Below are 21122 nucleotides of genomic sequence, written 5' to 3' on the forward strand. Positions count from 1 at the left end.
GATAAAACAGAATATTTCTACCCCTGGAGAGCTCTGTCATAGGGAGAGAGGCATGACCATGTGGCTGGACTTCCCTACACTGCAGACTGAGGAAGATGATATGGATTTGTATGCTGCCCTGCTGTGGACTGCTGTCCTTCTCACTGGGCCCTTATGGAGTCAAATACATGCCACATATATTTGCAAACTGCAAAAGTCACGTGATTTCAGTAAACGAGACTTTGTTACGTCATAAGCGTTTCGAAACGTTTTGAAATTTCAATGGTTCACGTGACTTTGGTAGTTTGATACACACTCCGATCCACTGATTCGAAACCAAAGATTCGTAAAGCTTCGAAGCTTCATTAAGCAGTGTTTTGAAATCGCCCATCACTAGATATTGTTGAATAAAGTCGTTATTTTGTTTTTTTGGTGCACAAAAAGTATTCTGGTCGCTTCATAACATTAAGGTGTTGAACCACTGTAGTCACATGAACTGTTTTAAATATGTCTTTAGTAGCTTTCTGGGCATCTTAATTTGTGTTCTGAAGATGAACAAAGGTCTTAAAGGTGTGAAACAACATGAGGGGGAGTAATTAATGACAGAAATTTAATTTTTGGGTGAGCTAAACCTTTAAATATTGTCTTCTTCAAGGGAAAGATTAGAATTAGTTTTTCTACATACAAATTTGTAGTTATTTACCTTTAGTGACTAATGAATCAGAAGTCTCACACCTTCACAGAAATTAGTTTAATTCCACGTTGCAAAAGATGGATACGCAAAGTACACAAGCTGTAGAGCCCCCAACCACCAGAGAGTATCACTAATATCACTATATCATGTAAATCAATTTTATTGACAACCAAATGCTTTCTGAAAGTAATGCTCTGGCACCATCTAGCTGTCAGAACTAAAGCATAATAAATATATTTTCTTGAATAGTGATGAGAAAAGTATCAAGTATCACGTGACGTTTTCCTTTTTATGAAGTAACCGTGAAGGTGGAAAAAAGAAAAGAACGAGATACTACAAATTAAAATGAAATGTATTTTTTTTTTTAAAGCGCAGGTTTCTGTACTGTTCAAACTTCCGATAAAAGCGTATAAGGCAAATTGTTTGAAATATTGTTCGTCTGTTTTGTCTAGTGATGGAAGAAGCGAAGCTTTTCCAAACTTTGAATCAATTGAACCAATTTCTTCGCAAAATGATTAAGTGTTTCGAAGCACTCGAAACGCCCCGCTAGTGACGCCTGCTGGTCAGAACAGTGTAAATGCAGTGAAAACTCAGACCAAACACGCATAAAGCAGCTTTTACAAACCAGTTCCACATGTTTTATTGAAGGTGTAATCTGTTAAATTGAATTAACAATACAATTTATTATAAAGTATATTTTTAATATGTGTCATTTTATTAATTGTATGCCTTTTTGTTTGTTTTATGAAGAGCTTGGTTAATCAGACTTTTAACTACAACTCTTTGTATTCTACAAATGTGCCGTTAAATGACTACAAATGTATAAAACTGGTCCGAAATCAGGTTTAAAAAAAATAATAATAATAATAAAAAAAAACATATATAGACACTGGTTCATGGGTTCACAGAGACATTTTATATATGTCTATGCTCCGAATCACTGAATCAAAAACAATGATTCACAAAGATTTCGAAGCTTTACGAAGCGCATTTCGGAATCTAATTTGTCCCTCTCGGCTCACCGTAGAACAGGAAGCTATTTCACAAGCAGCCGGTCGGCGTGACTTTGAGCTCGTGTGTGTGACACCAGAGTAAACACACACATCTACAGTAACTCAAAATGCGGCTTCTAAGAGCAGCGTCAGCTTTAACCCACCTGCAGCTGCACAAGCCCGGACACATCACTTTAAAACAGGTGTGTGTTGTCACATATTCAGCCGCATATAACGAGCTTCTGTCTTCTGTGTGTCTCTGATGACTCCGTGTGTCTCAGGTGTTGATCAGCTGCTGTCGATCGTGCTCGAATGGATTCACTCCGAACGAGCGGATCCGGAACATCGGCATCTCCGCGCACATCGACTCCGGGAAGACCACACTGACCGAGAGAGTGCTGTACTACACCGGGCGGATAGCGGAGATGCACGAGGTGAGCGACCGCTGGAAGACGAGCCTCTAATGGCCCTGTCTCAATACTTGTGACGTCTAAAAATGCTGCTAACAGGGAACTGACAAGGTTCTCTCAAAGTTATGAACAAACCTTCACACAGGAACGCGTTCATAACTTAAAGGGGACGTTAACAAAACGTTCTTAGAACTGTTTTGTTAATGTAATCGGTTCTACTCGACCTGCTCCGAGCGGGACTCGAACCGTGGTCTCCGGCATGGGTGTCCACTGATTACTTCTGTTTTGTGTGCTGTCAGGTGAAAGGGAAGGATGGAGTGGGAGCGATCATGGACTCTATGGAGTTGGAGAGACAGAGAGGAATCACTATCCAGTCAGCCGCCACATACACCATGTGGAAAAATCACAACATCAACATCATTGACACGCCAGGTAACAAGCGTCCGTCACTGAGAAACAGGGCTCATGATAGCTGGATATGATCAGTGCACTGATGTTCTGATGGTGGAGCTGAGCTGTGTGTTGGTCAGGTCACGTGGACTTCACCATCGAGGTGGAGCGGTCCCTGCGCGTGCTGGACGGTGCGGTGCTGGTGCTGTGTGCGGTCGGAGGGGTGCAGTGTCAGACCATGACCGTCAACCGGCAGATGAAGCGCTACAGCGTGCCCTTCCTCACCTTCATCAACAAGCTGGACCGTGCGGGGGCCAATCCAGGCAGAGCGCTGCAGCAGCTGAGGTGAGTCCAGCACAGAGGTCGTGAGCTTCCCCTGTCATGTAGGAAGGTGTTTACAGGGAGAGTTCACCCAAAAATGAACACTCTGTCATCGTTTACTCGTTCCAAACCCTTAAGACTTTTATTCATCTTCAGAACACAAATGGAGATATTTTTAATGAGACCTGAGAGATTTCTGTCCCTCTTCAGAAGGTCTGTTCATTCAAAACTTTAATTTAGGCTTTTATCCTCATGAATATTGATCATAGCACATACATAGAGCTCATCAGATATGGTTCTATTAAAAATATCTGCATTTGTGTTTCAAAGATGAACAAAGGTCTCTAGAGATGGCCCAGAGGATCACCAAGAGTCAGATGCGACTGAATGGTCATTCATCATCAAATTACTGTTTAATTTAGCCATCAAATTGATGTGTGTGTATATATATATATATATAATATATATATATATATATATATAATATATACTGTACTCACACAAACATATATATATATATATATATATATATATATATATATAATCGATTAAATTACTCGCCCATTTTTTTCTGTAATTACAATTAAAAACATTGGAGTTGTTTAATATTTTTATATTGTAATAATTTCAGTTACTCTCCAATGTAATGTAGATTAATTAATAGGATCTTTTTATGAATCATTATCACTGACACCAATACTGCTACTGATGTCTCTATTAAATGTTTTTATTATTATTATTAATTATATACATTTAACATTACACTGTAACTAAATTCTATCAGTGAACTTTAAACAGTCTTCACAAACTCATAATAAATCTCATTTAATTGTCTAACGGGAAATATATAGAAATTGAAAAAAGTTATCAAACAAAAATACAGTCTTCACTGCATAAATTATATCTGTAATTTAATATGTTACCTTTGTTCTTTGATGAACATTAATGACTGACATCACAGAAAATGGTTTATTAGGCTGCTGTCACTTTAAGAGCTGCTGAACATGACACGAATCTGACGCGCGTCTCATTTTCTCACAACTCTAAGTTCATTTAAGACATTATTTAACTCATTTAAGACTGCTCTTATGAGGATACTCCACAAAACGGGCATTTTTCTGTGTGTTATTGTTTGTTGAAGCGCGAAACAGAACTCTGCAGCGCGTCTTTCTGTGCACACGAGGTGTGTGTGTTACATGACATGACATTCACAGACAGCGCATTCTCGTTTGTCTTGTGGAGCTTAAATGGTTTAAAAGCATCTGCGTGAATAAGAGCGCGAGCATATAATGTAACGCTAGACAAATTATGACGGAGAAAATGGATGCTGCATTAATTGAGTTATATATTATTTTTTTTATGTGTTAAACAGAAAAAATTAATCACATGCATTAACACACTAATTTTGACAGCACTTATATGTATAATATTAGTGCTGTCTATCAATTAAAAAAACTAATTAATCACACTTTTCTGTAATTAATCACATCTAACTTTAAAGTTAATATATTTTTATATTGTAATAATTTCACATTTAATCTCCAAGTTAATGTAGAAACAACATAAAGACAGTATATTTTAAATATTTGATCTAGCAGGTAAGAAATACACAGAAATTGAATAAAGTTATCACACCTCAGTTTTCACTGCATACATTAAAAATTAAATATAGAATAATCCTTATTTCAGCTATATAAGTGATTCAGTCAAGAGCAGTGAGTGATTTTTCTCTTTTTCTTTTGTTCATTGATTCAAGTTCTTTTTTGCCTCTTATCGTGCTTGAGTGGTTTAATAGCACTTGAATGAATGACAGCGTGATCATATAATGTAACTCTTACTATAGGATGATTGGGGAAAAAAAGGATGCTGCATTAATTGTTAAATGTTTTTAAAGCGTTAAACTGATAAAATAATCACATGCGATAGCGCATTAATTTTGACAGCCCTATGTATGTAGTTTAGTCAAGTCATGAAACACTAGAAAGTGCAGGCTGATTGGTCTTTTACATGCATTCTGTAAGCAATCACATCATTATCTCATGGCACAAGCTTGATTGGCCTCTGCTGATCCTGCAGCCAATGAGATTGCTTGCTCAACATTTAAATAGTGTTTGCTGTCAGCTGGTCCTCTGAACCCCTCCACCTCCCCAGCTCCACCTGCTTAGATCTGGTACAGGATTGATGTGTGTCTGTTTATACAGCAGCAGATCTAGTCGGAATAGACCAATATAATGTTATTGTTGTTGTTTTATTTTACAGGACTAAACTGAATCATAATGCAGCATTTGTCAACATTCCCATCGGGCTGGAAGGAAATCTTCAAGGCATCATTGATCTGATTGAGGAGCGCAGCATCTTCTTTGAAGGCCCTTTTGGGTAGAGCATGAGTTTGGTGCTTTATAGCTTGAGACGTGCTGCTGATCACACCGTTTCTCATCATCTGTGTCTTTCTCATTTCACTCTGAAGTCAGAGCATTCGCTATGATGAGATCCCGGCGGAGATGCGCGCTGAGGCGTCCGACCGCAGACAGGAGCTGGTGGAGTGTGTCGCTAACTCAGACGAGACGCTCGGGGAGATGTTTCTGGAGGAGAAAGTTCCCACGGTGGACGATCTCAAGGTCTGTCAGATGCTGTTCAATACGCTCTGCTCTGTTCCAAACCCTGTTTGCTTCCTACACAGACTGCGTGTGGTTATGCTTTATTAGGGGCCAAGCACTGAAGGTGTATATGCACCTATTGTATCCATTTGCGTTCTTATTCTTATTCTTCTTCCATTTCTTCTTCCGCTCTTGAGTCTATGGCAGCCCATAGAACTGTATGGTTAAAAGTTGTATAATCATCAGCATGATGTCCTGAAGGAGTCTGAGACGTTTTGGACCAGCGCCATCTAGTGGAGAAAAAAAATATTTATTTTCTTATAACTTTGGATGTGGTTGACTTATTTTCACATTTCCTTAGACTCCTGAGTCCTTGCCGAGTCCAACTATATCAAACATGCTAGGTTTCCCCTTATGGATTGTGCAACGTGGTGATTTAGCGTTAAAACAATTTTCGCCAACATCTTCCAAACCAATAGTCTGATCGAGACAAAACCATCGTAGAAAATTCGAAAACATAGGTCATTGGCTATACGGCCAAATGTCAAGTGGCAAAAAAATCCAATCAAAGTCACCCATGGATCATTTTTTTGTATTCTCATACATATAAATGTTTATTACTCCAAATCAAAATTAGATATTTTCACCAAATTTGACACACACATGTATGGGCTCACTCTGAGGACACACAAAAAAAGCGGTGGGATTGTGCCTCTTGGTGGCGCTATAATAGAACAAAACATGAAATTGCCATTAACTACAATACAGTATTATGATATAAAATGCATTGGTGTACCATTACGAAACTCAGTATGTGCCATCGGCACCATGCTCTGAAGGTACTCAAAAGCCTATTGTCATGACACTGGTCTTAAAGGGTTAGTTCGGCCAAAAATGAACATTCTGTCATTAATTACTCACCCTCATGTCGTTCCACACCTGTAAGACCTTTGTTCATCTTCAGAACACAAATTAAGATATTTTTGATGAAATCTGATGGCTCAGTGAGGCCTTCATTGACAGCAAGATGATTTTCTTTTATAATGCCCAGAAAGATACTAAAAACATATTTAAAACAGTTCATTTGAGTTCAGTGGTTCAACCTTAATATTATAAAGCGACAAGAATACTTTTTGTGCACCCAAAAAAAAAAAAAAAAAAAAAAAAAAAAAGTGATGGGCGATTTCAAAACACTGCTTTATGAAGCTTCGGAGCTTTACGAATCTTTCGTTTCGAAATCAGTGGTTCGGATCGTGTATCAAACTGCCAAAGTCACGTGAACTATTGAAATTTCGAAACACTTATGTTTATAATGAAGTAATGAAGCCTCGTTTGCTGAAATCATGTGACTTTGGCGCTCCGAAACACTGATTTGAAACAAAAGATTCGTAAAGGCTCGAAGCTTCATGAAGCAGTGTTTTGAAATCGGCCATCACAAGATATTGTTGAAGTTATTATTTGTTTTTTGTTTTATGCACAAAGTATTCTCGTTGCTTCATAACATTAAGGTTGAACCACTGTAGTCACATGAACTGTTTTAATGATGTCTTTAGTACCTTTCTGGACCTTGAAAGTGTTGATTATATTGCTGTCTATGGGCGAGTCATATACCTCTCGGATTTCATCAAATTTGTGTTCTGAAGATGAATGAAGGTTTTGTGGGTTTGGAACAACATGAGGGTGAGTAATTAATGACAGAATTTTCATTTTTGGGTGAACTAACCCTTTAATAGATTCCTTGGGTCATGCCGAGAACATAGATACCAATGTTGCCATAGTTGGCCAAGCTTCCTGTCCACCATTTTGATTTTCTTTACATACTTTTTCTTACTCCTCCTAGACTGTTAGTCCGATTTTCTCCAAATTTGAGTCAGATCACCTTCAGACCATGCTGGCAAAAAGTTATGGATTTTGTGTCAATATACAAAACCGTTTTACGTAAAGCGCAGGCATGAAATTTGAGGCATGATGCCAAAATGACTCTGAAGCTGTATCTCTTTGCCCTATTGACACCAAACTTTGCATGTTTTGTTGTCACCTTACTCTGACCACACCACATCAGTTTGATCACAGCAACACCTATTCGACTGTGATAAACCTTTCAATCATATTTCTAATGACTGCATTTATGATTTTTCAGCCATTTTGCCTAAAATCATCTTAAAATGTCGTTACTTGCTGCTGGTCTGATGCTCACAGCCATGGTGGCATGGCTTATCATGCTCTTTGTGCTTGGCCCCGTAATTCCTGCTTGCAGCTATATTTTTAATGTGTACCAGTGTAATTAACAGGTAATGTGTAGGTTTAGGGTTAGTTGTAATTAGCTTGTAATTGTGCATAATTTGCTGTTATTACTGTAGCAAGTATGTTTAACGTATAATGAGAACGCAAAGCTGCCACTCTGCTTGCACATCTGTGATTGCGTATCTGAATGGTTCATCTCTTCAGGCTGCTGTGCGCAGGGCGACGATCAAGCGCACGTTCACTCCTGTGCTGGTGGGCAGCGCCCTGAAGAACAAAGGCGTTCAGCCACTGTTGGACGCTGCGCTGGAGTATCTGCCCAACCCCACTGAAGTCAAGAACTACGCCATTCTCAACCAGGAGTGAGTCCTCCGGGTTCGAACCCTACTGTAACTGACCAGCATTTAGCAGAATACAGTGTTGGAAAAAGTGTGCTTAATTTAAAGTGTGGTTTTCAGGGAGGCTCGAGAAGGATCAAAGATTCTGATGGATCCAACAAGAGACGACACACAGCCCTTCGTCGGCTTGGCCTTCAAACTTGAGGTGAATTTTGAAGTCAGATCAGTTGCGTGTTGGAGTTGCATTTTGTAGCTGTGTTTAATCTGTGGCGTGTCTGCAGGCGGGGCGTTTCGGTCAGCTGACGTACGTGCGAGTATATCAGGGCTGTTTGAGGAAGACCGAATACATCTATAACACCCGCACGAGTAAGAGGGTGAGAGTTCAGAGACTCGTGCGACTCCACGCTGACCAGATGGAGGTGAGAACTTGTTTCTCTTTTCTTTCAGTGAAGACCGTTGAATCAGATTGTTCTTCCGATGATGAGTGTAAGTCGTGTTTGTGTGGTTGTATTTCCTGTGTTGTTCAGGACGTGGAGATGGTGTATGCTGGAGACATCTGTGCCCTGTTTGGCATCGACTGTGCCAGTGGAGATACATTCACTGCCCGCACTAATGCCAACCTCTCCATGGTATGTGATAACAAACAGTGTTCACTAAACTAAACCTGCTCACCAAGCCTGCATTTATTTGATCAAAAATATTTATAATATTTGCATATAATATTTGCATTAGCTCCGCCCACCAATGACCGGTTGAGCCAGATTAACTTAAGGGGACCTATAATGCCCCTTTCACAAGATGTAATATCTCTTGTGTCGCCAGAATGTGTCTGTGAAGTTTCAGCTCAAAATACCCCACAGATCATTTATTATACCGTGTTGTAAATGCCCATCTTTGAGTGGAAAGAAAAACACGTGTCTTTAAATGCACGTGTCTTTAGATGCAAATGAGCTGCTGCTCCCCACCCCCTTTCCAGAAGAGGGCGGAGCATGTACAGCTCATGCCTCGGATACTCTGTCAAAAACTAAAACGTTTGGTTTTGATTATCATCTTTATCGCAGTCATGCCCAGACATGACTTTGCAGTTCTTCATCATCATAAAAAGTTTATTATCTGTATGCGTTTGAAAGCCATATCAGTCTAAACTTCTGATATATGGTTTTCTGAGCGCACGCATCTGAAGCACGCGCACAGAAAGCTGACTGTCAGACAGCGCATCCCGTGAGTAATAAACTAAGTTCTCTTTCAAGACTTATTGCACTTAAACTGACAAAAATAAACAAAGTTCACACAAACGCAGTCGGTTATGTCTGTGAACGTAAACAGCAGGGAAAGAAATCGCATGTGTAAACAGAAAACCACTCACTGCTCTTGATTGATTAAGTTTAGTAGCTTTTAATAAGAATACATTTCTTACCTGAATGCTGCTGTTAAATGCTCTGGCGAGGAGATAAACATGGTAGACTGTGTACAGCTCACTGAGGGGAGGAGCTAAGCTAATAGGGTGGAGTCAGTCAGCAGTCATGGGCGAAGCTTATGTAAGAGTGGGGGAGACCTGGAACGGCTCGTTTGGAGAGACCGTTTATGATTTATGGGATTGTAATAAAAGGAGTAGGTGGATTTGTACCATTATAGGCTGGTTGTTTACACATCTGTGTTCAAACACCATGTAAAAGTGTTTTTTTGCATAATAGGTAAGAAAGAAACTCATGTGGTAACAAGAACAGTGGCAAGTGGATAGTGACATTCATTTCTGACGCAACCGACCCGAGTTTGAATCCGCTTTTTTTCTGATCCCATTCTTTTCCCTTTTCCCATTGCATATCAGCTTGGAGAGGTGTTTAGTTTTAACAAATATAAATGAAGAACATATTTGAAAAGTGAAAATAAAGTAACTAATCGGTATTCAGTAGGCCTATAAATGAATTTTGATGCAGTGTCCTCACATTGATCGTGACTCGTGAAGCTAATATTGTTATGTCTGAAGTATATGTCATTTTTGGACAGGAATATTGGTGTATGCGTACAGCTAAACACACTGCCTTTCAAAGTGTTCTCCATATATAACCGTATAAAAGGCGTCTGCCTTTAAAATGAACTGTAATTTCTTCCTCTGAATTTTCAGCATCATTACTCCAGTCTATAGTGTCACATGATCCTTCAGAAATCATTCTAATATGCTGATTTTCTGCTCAAGAAACATTTAGGATTATTATCAGTGTTGAGAACATTTGTGCTGCTTCACGTCTGTTTACATCTGTGTAGTAATCTTCGTAATCGTGTATTCACAGGAGTCTATTCACGTTCCCGAGCCGGTGATCTCGATGGCCATACGACCCTCCAACAAGGTACCAGAATCACTGCAGCGCTCGCTCTCTCGCTGCGTCACTGATAATAGAGTAATCAAACCTCTCCTGTCCTCTAGAACGACACCGACAAGTTCTCAAAGGGCATCAATCGCTTCACCAGAGAGGATCCCACGTTTAGAGTTCATTTTGACACGGAGAGTAAAGAGACCATCATCTCCGGCATGGGAGAGCTGCATCTGGAGATCTACTCACAGGTACTTCCGACAACACTTCATACACATGTGACTTGGGCGTGAAAACATGATGTTTCCTGATGTGGAAACTTGTGTGTGTGTGTGTGTCATAGAGGATGGAGAGGGAGTATAACTGTCCGTGTGTGATGGGGAAACCAAAAGTGGCTTTCAGAGAGACTGTGACCAGCGCTGTGCCGTAAGTCCTGCATTTACACACATGAAGAAGTCATATTCATATCTGTCACAACTGTCGGGCCATGAGCACTGCAGCACCATCTGATGATGAAGATCTGATCCTGAACAGAGTCATTATCGTTAACTACACCCAAAATCACGGTAACACTTTATTACAGTGTGCTTGTTACACGGTACATGTAGTTACTATAGTGTTGACTATAAATACTCCGTACTCAGTAAATTGCTCAGTCCACTGCTCACCCCTCCCTTTCGAAGCACATAGAGAAGCTACGGTGGCTGACACAGGACAAACATGTCAAACTGAGACAGCAGAGAGTAGCCAGTCAAGCAATGAGGTTTCTTTACAGTTTGTCCGTTTAGGGCTACAGTAGAACATGTACATGCTGGCACAAAATGGCGACTTAACATATAAGGGGACCCGCGGTGTATGAGATAGAAATGGCTCATTCTAAGGTCTAAGGTAATAAACATAACGGTTTATTATGTAAGGTCATTAAACAACACTGAAAAGTTATTTTTATTATATTGCATTTCTGTCAATAGATCCTCCTAAATATCACACACTGGACCTTTAACACTGTAACAGGGACACCGTAAAATGGTTTAACCAAAATAATTATTTGAAATATATATATATATATATATATATATAATAAAATCTAATTCAAAATATTAACAAAAACTATAATAGTGTATATCATTAGCTATATGTTTCCATTCATCTATTTTTATGTGCATTTTGGGATATCGCATAATAAAAAAAAATAAAAAAATAAATAAAAAAAACGGATGGAAACACGAAGATAAATTCTAGTCATATATTCTCAAAATGTGCGCATATATATATATATATATATATATATATATATATATATATATATATATATATATATATATATATATATGCACAAACTATGACGGAAACACATTTACTGAATAAATCCCTCAATGTGCAACAATAAACTCCTGTGACTTTGCCTCAGCAGAGGCTGTGATTGGATAACTGCACTAACCAGCGGACCAATCACATCGCAGCATCTCAGATGTTGGTTTGGTGTTTCTGAAATGTCTGAGTCAAAGTCTGTCACCAGAATGATTTGGTTTAATTCCCTCCAGAAGCATCTCACATGATTGTGTTCCCAAACACCAGCATCCGAACGCAAGAGAACATGACAGCGTTTATTGTGTTTCGTCTGACGCTCTGAGACGTAACTCATTTATGATGGAGGAAAAAAGAGCAACTGCCATTTTTATTACTGATATTTTGCACCAGTTTCTCAGGAAGTGATGATTTTGTTCTCTTGAACACATGGGATGGAAACGCTGCTTTATTCTCAAATGTTTTATGCGATTTTTCAATTTTGCACACAAGTTTATTCACAACTTTGAATGGAAAAACAGCTAATGATAAAAAAAAAACAAAAAAAAAACACTGATCTTAAAATAAAATCCATGTATTTGATTTAATAAACACTAAACCGTGAGGAACATTTATGGTGGAAGAAACTGACGTGATGTTTGGCATGAGGTCAAAATCATAGGGCTTCTTTCATTTAACAAACTGCAGCCAGCTGTATTTTCTCTGTTTATTAATGTTGATTCGTGATCAGACAGCACGTGTGTGTGTGTGTGTGTGTGTGTGTGTGTGTGTGTGAGTGTGTGTGAGTGTGTGTGAGAGTGAGCTCAGTTTGCCAATGGTGGTTTGGTAGCGTGAGGGCATTTGGGTTGCCACTCCGTCTCCAGCACTCTGACGCCCCCATCAGGAGACCAGGATGATAGCAGCTTCCAGTGAACAATCTCCTAGAAAACGGATGTTGCACACTATTAACACACACTCTTCTTCTTCTGAGACGTCTGCTTGCTTTATCACTCAGATACAGTGATTTGTGTTTCTTTGTTACCTGGGAGACGAAGTCATGAAGAAGAACGTGATACTTCAGCATCAGCTGCTTCTCGCTCGTCTCCTAAGATAGATGACGTTATTCTTCAGCCTCTTATTCATGCGGTTCGTAACCATGCGCCAGTCATTTAAAATCACTTTAAAGTTTGGACACAACTGCACGCTTGTTATCATCACTATTATCCACATGTTAATAATAATAATAAATCGATAAACTGTGCAATAACAGAGATGAAATGGTGAAAACGTGACAAATGAAAACTCTTCTATCTGAGCTGCTTCTTTGGACTGTGAACGTTCATCAGCCACCTGCATCAGGTGCATCATGGGATGCTTCTAAAGACTAGTGAAGGAGGAACATGTGATGAGCACTTAATGACAGGGTTATTATAGTTAACTAAAACTAAATCAATAGAAAACATTTTTCTTAATTGAAATAAATATATATAAACTTATATTTCTCATGTTCATTTAGTTTAAACAGGACCTATTATGACCTTGTTGTTTTTGGGCTCTACTAGAATGTTCATTATTTCCTGTCTCTATGAAGCCCCTCCTTCTGAAAAGCACAACGTGCTCTGATTGGTCGGCTGGAGCAGAATGTTGTAATTGGTGTAACTGGTGGGAAATTTCCCGCCCCTTACCATAACCGCCAGTTTCAACACACTACTAACTAACTCAACCAGGCCCCGCCCCTTTATTCTGCGTATGAATTATTTAAATGAGGAACATTGTGAAGAAAACTCAACACTACCAAAACACTGCTTCATGATGCTTCTCCTTCACTAGCCACTAAAATAATCATTAGTTTTAATAAACTATATGTAGACAGATAATATTCGTCTACCGAACAAATGTCCAAGCAGAAGCCTGTAGATGTAAAGATGATGAGAAACGTGTTCAGTGTGTCCAGACCTCTGCTGTAGATGTGTTGAGCTGTAGATCGTCTGCACTGACCTGCTGGGTGACGTTGGCCACCTGTGCCATGTTATACTCCGTGTTCTCACTGGACTCTCTCAGCATGATGAACGACGCCGCCACACGAGCCAAATGCCAAAACGGCTTCATGTCTTGACTGATGTTACCGTAGCTGTCTGCAAACACAGTAAGAGTGGTTTAGTCTCATGTGATGTAGGTTTGTTGCCGCTGTTAGTGTTTGTCACACCTGGTATGTCGTGCACAGAGATGGCGCTGTCGGGTGAGATGTATTTCTGGTAGAACGCTTCCTCCTCCTCCGACGAGCTGCTGAGCTGCTGCAGATTCTCACTGCGCAGCTGGACTTCAGGAGGACTGTGCTTCTCCGTCCTCGGGAACAACACGTCCGCTGAGCACTGCAGCACTGAGCCCTGACACACAACACACACATCAGAGCAGTGCTTCTCAATACTTGGTCCTCTTTCATATTCAACACACCTGATTGAGATCATCAGGTCATTAGAGGAGTGTGTCAGATCAGAGATGTGATTGAAAACCTGACCTCAAAACCGTTTGTCCTCAAAGTCGATGTGTTAGAAGTGCCGAAAGCGCCAACAGTGAGCATCAGAGAATAATGTCACTTGTGCTTATTGCATTTAAACATGTTTTTTGGCAGTCGGGAAGTTACTCCCTTAGTTTGCGCAAAGGAAAAAGATGGTGTTTGATGATGTTCATAAGCTTTAAACGCCTTAAGTGATAGTAGTTCATTCGCACTGATTGATGTAAAGACATTGGTCTCATTTCTTGTGCTGGTAAATGTATATTTGGAAAGAACTAAACAATTATGAATCATACCAAAATCAAATTGTGGTCAAAAATGAATGATTATAATCTGATCACATTGTTGTCAGAGCAAGTATTGAATCTATAACAGATACACGCTTCTCTAAGAATGAGACTACTTCATTTGTATGTTTATTCATTGATTTAGGATCAAAAAACTTCCTTGGTTATGGGAACCACTCCCCTGGTTTGGCAATAGTGAGTCAGAGTTGTTGCATCAACTGGTTTTACACCAAATTTATAATGGATGAACAGAAGTGAAGCATACCGAACTGCCGTAGTCAGTCACGGAGAAATCCAGGCTGTACTTCCTCCCTCCCGTTCCCACGTCCTGTCAACACAAGGGTCAGCAGTCCTTTATCAAACACTCTGATCCACATGTTCACAGGCTGCAGTGACTGAGATGAAGTCTCTCAAAGAGCGCTCAGATCTTCAAGCGTGTTGTCTGTACAAACAGCATGAGCTGAAGTGAATGAGAGCCTCACCTCCGCCTTGGCCTTGTGAACCTGCTGCAGTCCAAACACTCTGAAGGGCGAGCCGTGACGGGTGTTCAGGTAATGCAGGGCCACCTGAGCCGCCCGCCGTGCCGGGAAGTGTGTGGGCACCAGATCTCCTGTGGCCATTTCCACTGTTGCTGGTGTCTGAGAGAGTCAGAAACAAACACAAGGACTGAGTCAAAGGGTGTGTGGCTTACAGCTCTGGACTTTGAGCCTCTCTCTCTCTCTGACAGTTGAGTAACAAACTGTGAAGAGCATGTGATCACTGTCAAAATGAGGAGATGAAGAAATGTTCAGTTGCAAAGATAAAAGCAGGAATGTAGAAGCTGCTAGTAAGAGTTTCTGCTGCAGTCGTTGAAGTGAGTCTTGCACTTCCTGTGTTTGCACAATAGCCCCGCCCTCTTTTAAAGAGACACTGCAGATTAAGTGTTATACAGTATTGAAGAACGAGTAAGTGAAGCACTGAGGGCTGGATGATAAAGATCTGTAGTGACTTTTTTTCCTCTTTTCAATCAGAGGAACCATTATTGAAGCCAAACAGTTTAGCTAAGTACATTCATAATGTTTATTTGAAGATGTAAAATACAGTTAAAATAATCAAGACACATTTTCCACTAAATTTTAGATACATTGTGGTTTGTGCGTGTGTGAATGTATTATTTTGTTTTCCACCAATATAACAATACATAATTCAATAATACAATACTCAAAATCAGTTTTATACATCACTGAAACATTTTAAAGTATATATACACATACTGCATCATCACTCAAAATGTTAATGTTATCACAATATTGTTGGTTAATTTTATATCACCATTCAAAGAATATGAAGCGTAATGTGAATATTTGATATATATCTGGGCTCAACGCTAAGGATTTTTTCTACTGGTCCACCACAAAAAAGAAAGAAATAAAATAGGCATAGTTATTCTTTTAGTTGTTTTTGATCCATGTAGCCTTAATAATAAGGTTATGACACAGAACTACTAGCTTAACGTATAAATTTTAAATATTGTTACAGACAGTCAGTAATAAAATAAGAACAAATAATCAATTACAAGTTTTTGATGTAGGTCTTAACTAGATTTTCATCTACAGAAATAGTAATCAAATGTAAAATATCACTGCATAGTCTTCACTGTATATAGATTAACCCCTATTAAAGTTATTCAGGCAAGAGCAGTGAACGATTTTTCTGTCTTTTGTTTGATTAACAAAAACGGACAGCAGCAGGAATATTAGGCTGCTGTCACTTTAAGAGCTGCGTAGATCCAATATAATGTTACACGTTTTATCTCACGTTTAAGTTCACTTAAGACATAACCGACTATGTTTATGATGATACTTGACAAGACGGGCAGTTTGACATCATTTTGTATGAATATGTTCGTGCGAGCTCAGGAAGACGTGAAAGAGTATTCACGCGCCGTGAGACGCGTGTGTTGCTGTGCACACAAAACTTACCACACAGCGTGTGAGTACCAAACTGAGAGACATGGGTACTTTTACTTCTATGTGTGTTTAAATATTTATATTGGCAAGGTTTATAAATGCGCAAATGATCATAATTCCATGAAGATACAGCACTGGCCCAAGAGTCTTTCACGCTGATCCCAGGCCATAAGGCAGTCCTTATTGTCGAGCCCTGTATATTCCAGCACTGATGCAAGCTTGTTGTGCTGCGTGTTACAGGTTTGACTTCACACATAAGAAGCAGTCTGGAGGATCAGGGCAGTACGGTAAAGTGGTTGGTGTCCTGGAGCCGCTGGACCCTGAGAACTATACCAAACTGGAGTTCAGTGACGAGACCATCGGGACTAACATCCCCAAACAGTTTGTGCCCGCTGTGGAGAAGGTGAGCTTTCAGTCGAGTCCCTGAACACAATCCACAGTCGTTTTCATCATCAGGAGACAGTAGATTTCATCGTCAGCATGTGATTATTAATGTCCACCATTGTTCTGAGAAGTACAGGCTAAAATAGGCATGAAATTAATGCAAAAATATATATCAGTAAATACACAGAATTCACTAAAACATGAAAACAAAGTGTCTGCAGATTGTGGCAGTAATTCCCAAATACACCATAAGGTTTCTAGAGCTATATGGACTGATAACATACAGAAAACAAAAGAATATATCAGCAAAACTTGAAATGGCTCAGCGATTTACTGCAGAGCAAGTACTCAATCAAATATGAGTGTCACTGTCACTTGATGGTGGATCTGGTGAAGAAGCTGTCAGCGATCAAAATACTGATGTTGAAAATGATAGTTTTGAGAATATGAGCCAGATGCTGAATGTACCGGGATGACAGATGATGGTTTTAGGTTGAACTTTGTTTCCCTATAGGTTTGATAAGCATTGATAAATCTGTCTGGTTTCTCTGTCCTCAGGGTTTCAGGGAAGCGTGTGAGAGGGGTCCTCTGACGGGACACAAGATATCCGGAGTGCGTTTTGTGTTGGATGATGGAGCGCATCACATGGTGGACTCCAATGAGATCTCCTTCATCCGCGCAGGAGAGGGCGCTGTTAAACAGGGTATGATGTCTAGATCTTCCTCTCTTCTTCTCGGTGATGTCTGATGGTAGTTTGAAATGCATGTCCTGTGTCTTCAGCGCTTGAGAAAGCCAACGTGGTGATCCTGGAGCCGGTGATGTCTGTGGAGATCGTCGCTCCTAATGAGTTCCAGGGGGCCGTCATCGCAGGCGTCAATCGGCGGCATGGTGTGATCACGGGACAGGACGGGGCCGAGGGCTATTTCACCCTCTACGCTGATGTGAGTCGCATCTGTCCACATGATCACATTTACTGAACAACACCGATCATACAGACAGATCACAGCTGAGCGGGAGATCTCACCCGTCACGGCTGATTGTGTCTGGATCACCACAAAATCAAAGGACAGAAATTATAAATCATAGTTATGAAAATGAAGCTTCAGGTCCTTCACACAGAACGCATTTTTGCTTTAAAGACGCGAGCGTAACGGTCATATACACATCCGTCTAGCATGTTTACATAGAAGAAAAACAATGGAAAAGTTGTGCATTGGAATGAAAAAACACTTTGTGTGAACAGCCCCTTATTTGTCGACTAGTCGACGTGGACTCGACTTTAATCACATAAATGTTGACTTTAAAAAAATCTGAAGTCGTTCAACCCCTAATATACAGTGTTCTTACTTTATTTATAGCTTCTGTTTCTGTAGTTGTGTGAGATTAAAATCAAAACCCTTATGATTATGATCATGATGCAGAACTGATGTCTGTCATCCTGTGTTTTAGATCCCGTTGAATGACATGTTTGGATACTCCACAGAGCTGCGCTCCTGCACGGAGGTAAAACGCACAGAATCGAACTTCTCATTGTCACACTGGAGACATGAAGTCAGACTGGACTCTTTCATATGCTCCTGGTCTTATTGTGAATGATTCATCTGTGGATGTTATTCTGTAGGGAAGATGTGTGTGTGTGGTTCCAGTAATGCATGTGACAGTGTGTTTGTTGTTTTCAGGGTAAAGGCGAGTACACCATGGACTACAGCAGATATCAGCCCTGTCTGTCCTCCGTACAGGAAGATCTCGTCAACAAACACTTGGAGGCCACAGGACAGCTGCCCGCTAAGAAGAGCAAATGGAAGAACTAAACAGACACAAGCTTTTACACACACACACGTTCAGCTCACGGACTTCCTGCCGATGTTTATCACAAGCTCATATGTCCCTCCTTACAAGAAGGTCACGAGTGATGTTACGTTCTTCAGCATGTGTCTGCAGAGATCGGCTCTGGATGGGTTTGCTCATACTCTGTAAATGTCTTTGTACAGCAAATGTTTGCAAATGCAGTAATTAATATAAAATGATGATCTGTTTTAACTTAGTGTCCGAGTCTCATGCACAACGATTCACACTGAGAAAGACATATCACCCTAGCTATTAAACAAACGATCATATGACTGAAAAGAATTCCTTAGTCTTGCTCTGAAGCAGAAACATGAGCCATATACGGAGACTGGTGGGTTTCAGAAAGCATGTTATGCCACATTCCTGGGCAAGTTTACACTCAAGTAAACAGGTAACTTCAACTTTCAGTTCCAAATCTTAACTGATTTTAAAACTGTGGGAGACCACAGACATAACCACAGTTTCAACTGATTTTTAGCATTATAATCCTCTGAACGCACATACTAGATGATTCAGCCAGACTGTGAGACCACACACCTGTCGACTGTAGGAACGATTTCACAGTGGGACAAGATCTCAAGTGTCCGTTTCCATGGTGGATTCGGCCCTGTGTTGAGAATAAATGTGTCCTTTAGGAGGGCGGCTACAAGGCACGTCCCAATCCAGTGATCGTGTCACATCCTGTCTACTGAAATACCTTCATCTGATCGGTTTTTGATGTCCTTCGCTATGCCATCTGAAAGTTGCAGTTGGCAGTCAGTTTTTCCACTTTTTCCATGCATGTAGCGAGAAATATTGTACTAATGAAGTGTTCACTTATGATCTCTGTATTCTGCTGTAGCTCATTAGATGTTACACTTCCTCAGAAGCCTGTCAGAAATCAGGGGAAAGTGTGGTGAGGAACCTTCATGTGTCTGAAATCATTTTCAAAAACTGCCAATGTCTTTGTGTTCATCGTGAACATACTCTTGGTTTGACTGAACTGACTCCAGCCACACTTCTGAAACCAATAACTTAAAGTAAGCAAGGTTTGAGTTAATCAGTCGAGAGTTCTGGGTTTATATGACAGTAAGTTAACCCTGCTTTCTGGATCACAACCCTGAAGATTCGGTAAGAAAACACTCAGAACAACCATCTCAAAGAGCATGGCAACCACATAGAATAACCTCAGCAAACACTCACCCACTCGCTGCTTCTTCAGATAATGTAAAAACAGACTGTAGCTCAGTCTTACCACAGATCTGAATGAACACTTCTGTCAGCTGGGTTTACCTCAGACTGTTGCGGCTCCTGAGAGACGGGCAGAGCCGGACTGAGCCGAACCAGAGAGACAAGCAGCCAAAGCAGGCAGAACATCTCCATGATCCTCGGCTGTGAAGAATGCGGCTGTTTATAAAGCTGAGTTACACAACAGGAGCTGACGCTTTCCAGATGAGCCAACCTCATCTCCTCTCTGACTGGATGAAATAACAAGTACACTATGTCTGCTCAAGCTCATACACTTTGACTTTAGAAGATCTAGAACTTACTGACTAGGTCATTTAAATGAACAGGATGTTCATTATGATGTCAGCTTGAAGCTCATTTTCATATTTCAACCATAATCTGAAATCAAACGGATTTTACACATATCATAAAAGATAAAATGATTTACACACAAATCACCTCAGAATTCATCAATCCATTGACTGATGTTTGTGCTGCTGTTTTTTTTTTTTTTACCTCCAAAATTGTGTCACTTCCTGCCTGGAAGATGATGTAACAGCTGGCTGCTGTTAGTAAGTTAAAGTGATATTGAGGAGGACACAGATTGATAATGCATAATAAACAGTAAAGTGATTCATATATCATTCCATCTTCAGAGGGAGAACAAGTCTGTCTGTCAGAAAAAAACACTGGTCAAGCTAATAATCCTGACCAGATATTTCATGCGGTTGAGGGAATTTGTCCACAATTACAGGACACTTTTACCTTGTGTAACCGGGAGGACCATTACTAGCTATAGGAAAGAACAACATGCTAGCAGAAGATTAGCATTTAAGAAGAAAATAAATAAACATTTCCATCTCCAATATAAATTAACAGAACAGGGTGGACATGTTTTACACTATTAGAGTCTTCTAAAAAGGAAGGGGGAAAAAAAGAGTTTATGACACACTTACTTTGTTCTTGGAGTTGCTTTCCCTCCAAGGAAATGATGTCACTTCTAGCAGGTCATGTGCTTTAGGGCATAAACTGGAGTTTGACAGACACATTAAATAAATATGCATCACAATATATTTTATTTTATTTAAAAGAGACTAAGTAAATATACAAATAATTGCTAATTTAGAATGTTACCTTCATTGGTCCCACTTGGGTTACTTCTATTACGTAGCCTACTTATAATAATAATAATAATAATTTATAGGTATCAATGATATGTAAAATCATATGACATGAATGTTAATTAACATTTTCTGTAAAATATGCAGTATTGTTTCATGGGGAAATAAACTGAATGACTTCACACATGACCGAAGTGCTGAATCAGTTGTTTGAATCGAATTAACATTATTATCTTGACTGAATCCAGTTC

General features: G+C 39.9%; 2 protein-coding genes across 4 annotated transcripts; one reads left to right on the forward strand and one right to left on the reverse strand.

Moving 5' to 3' along the window:
• Positions 1-1683: 1683 nt before the first annotated feature.
• On the forward strand, positions 1684-18736 carry gfm1 (G elongation factor, mitochondrial 1). The gene is made up of 18 exons (XM_051863769.1): positions 1684-1868; positions 1947-2099; positions 2375-2507; positions 2606-2810; positions 5046-5162; positions 5254-5404; positions 7832-7986; positions 8083-8167; positions 8244-8381; positions 8490-8591; positions 10254-10310; positions 10388-10525; positions 10618-10700; positions 16553-16715; positions 17255-17399; positions 17477-17637; positions 18146-18199; positions 18376-18736. Exons 1-18 carry the CDS (start codon positions 1794-1796, stop codon positions 18505-18507), a joined length of 2247 nt encoding a protein of 748 aa, XP_051719729.1. The 5' UTR covers positions 1684-1793; the 3' UTR covers positions 18508-18736.
• On the reverse strand, positions 12275-21115 carry lxn (latexin). Of its 3 annotated transcripts, none has more exons than XM_051863785.1 (8): positions 20885-21115; positions 20707-20779; positions 14846-15001; positions 14629-14691; positions 13768-13948; positions 13560-13696; positions 12604-12666; positions 12275-12502 (listed from the first exon to the last, which is right to left on the reverse strand). In XM_051863785.1, the coding sequence occupies exons 3-8, from the start codon at positions 14981-14983 to the stop codon at positions 12386-12388; spliced, it is 699 nt and encodes a 232-aa protein (XP_051719745.1). In that variant the 5' UTR covers positions 14984-15001; positions 20707-20779; positions 20885-21115; the 3' UTR covers positions 12275-12385. The 3 variants fall into 3 exon arrangements, with proteins under 3 accessions (XP_051719745.1, XP_051719744.1, XP_051719743.1); XM_051863784.1 differs by lacking the exons at positions 20707-20779; positions 20885-21115 and adding an exon at positions 19817-20001 and having other exon boundaries at positions 12275-12327; positions 12368-12502; XM_051863783.1 differs by lacking the exons at positions 20707-20779; positions 20885-21115 and adding an exon at positions 19817-20001.
• Positions 21116-21122: the final 7 nt, after the last annotated feature.

This window comes from Ctenopharyngodon idella, chromosome 15 (assembly GCF_019924925.1).
Source record: "Ctenopharyngodon idella isolate HZGC_01 chromosome 15, HZGC01, whole genome shotgun sequence".
Taxonomy (NCBI): Eukaryota; Metazoa; Chordata; class Actinopteri; order Cypriniformes; family Xenocyprididae; genus Ctenopharyngodon; species Ctenopharyngodon idella.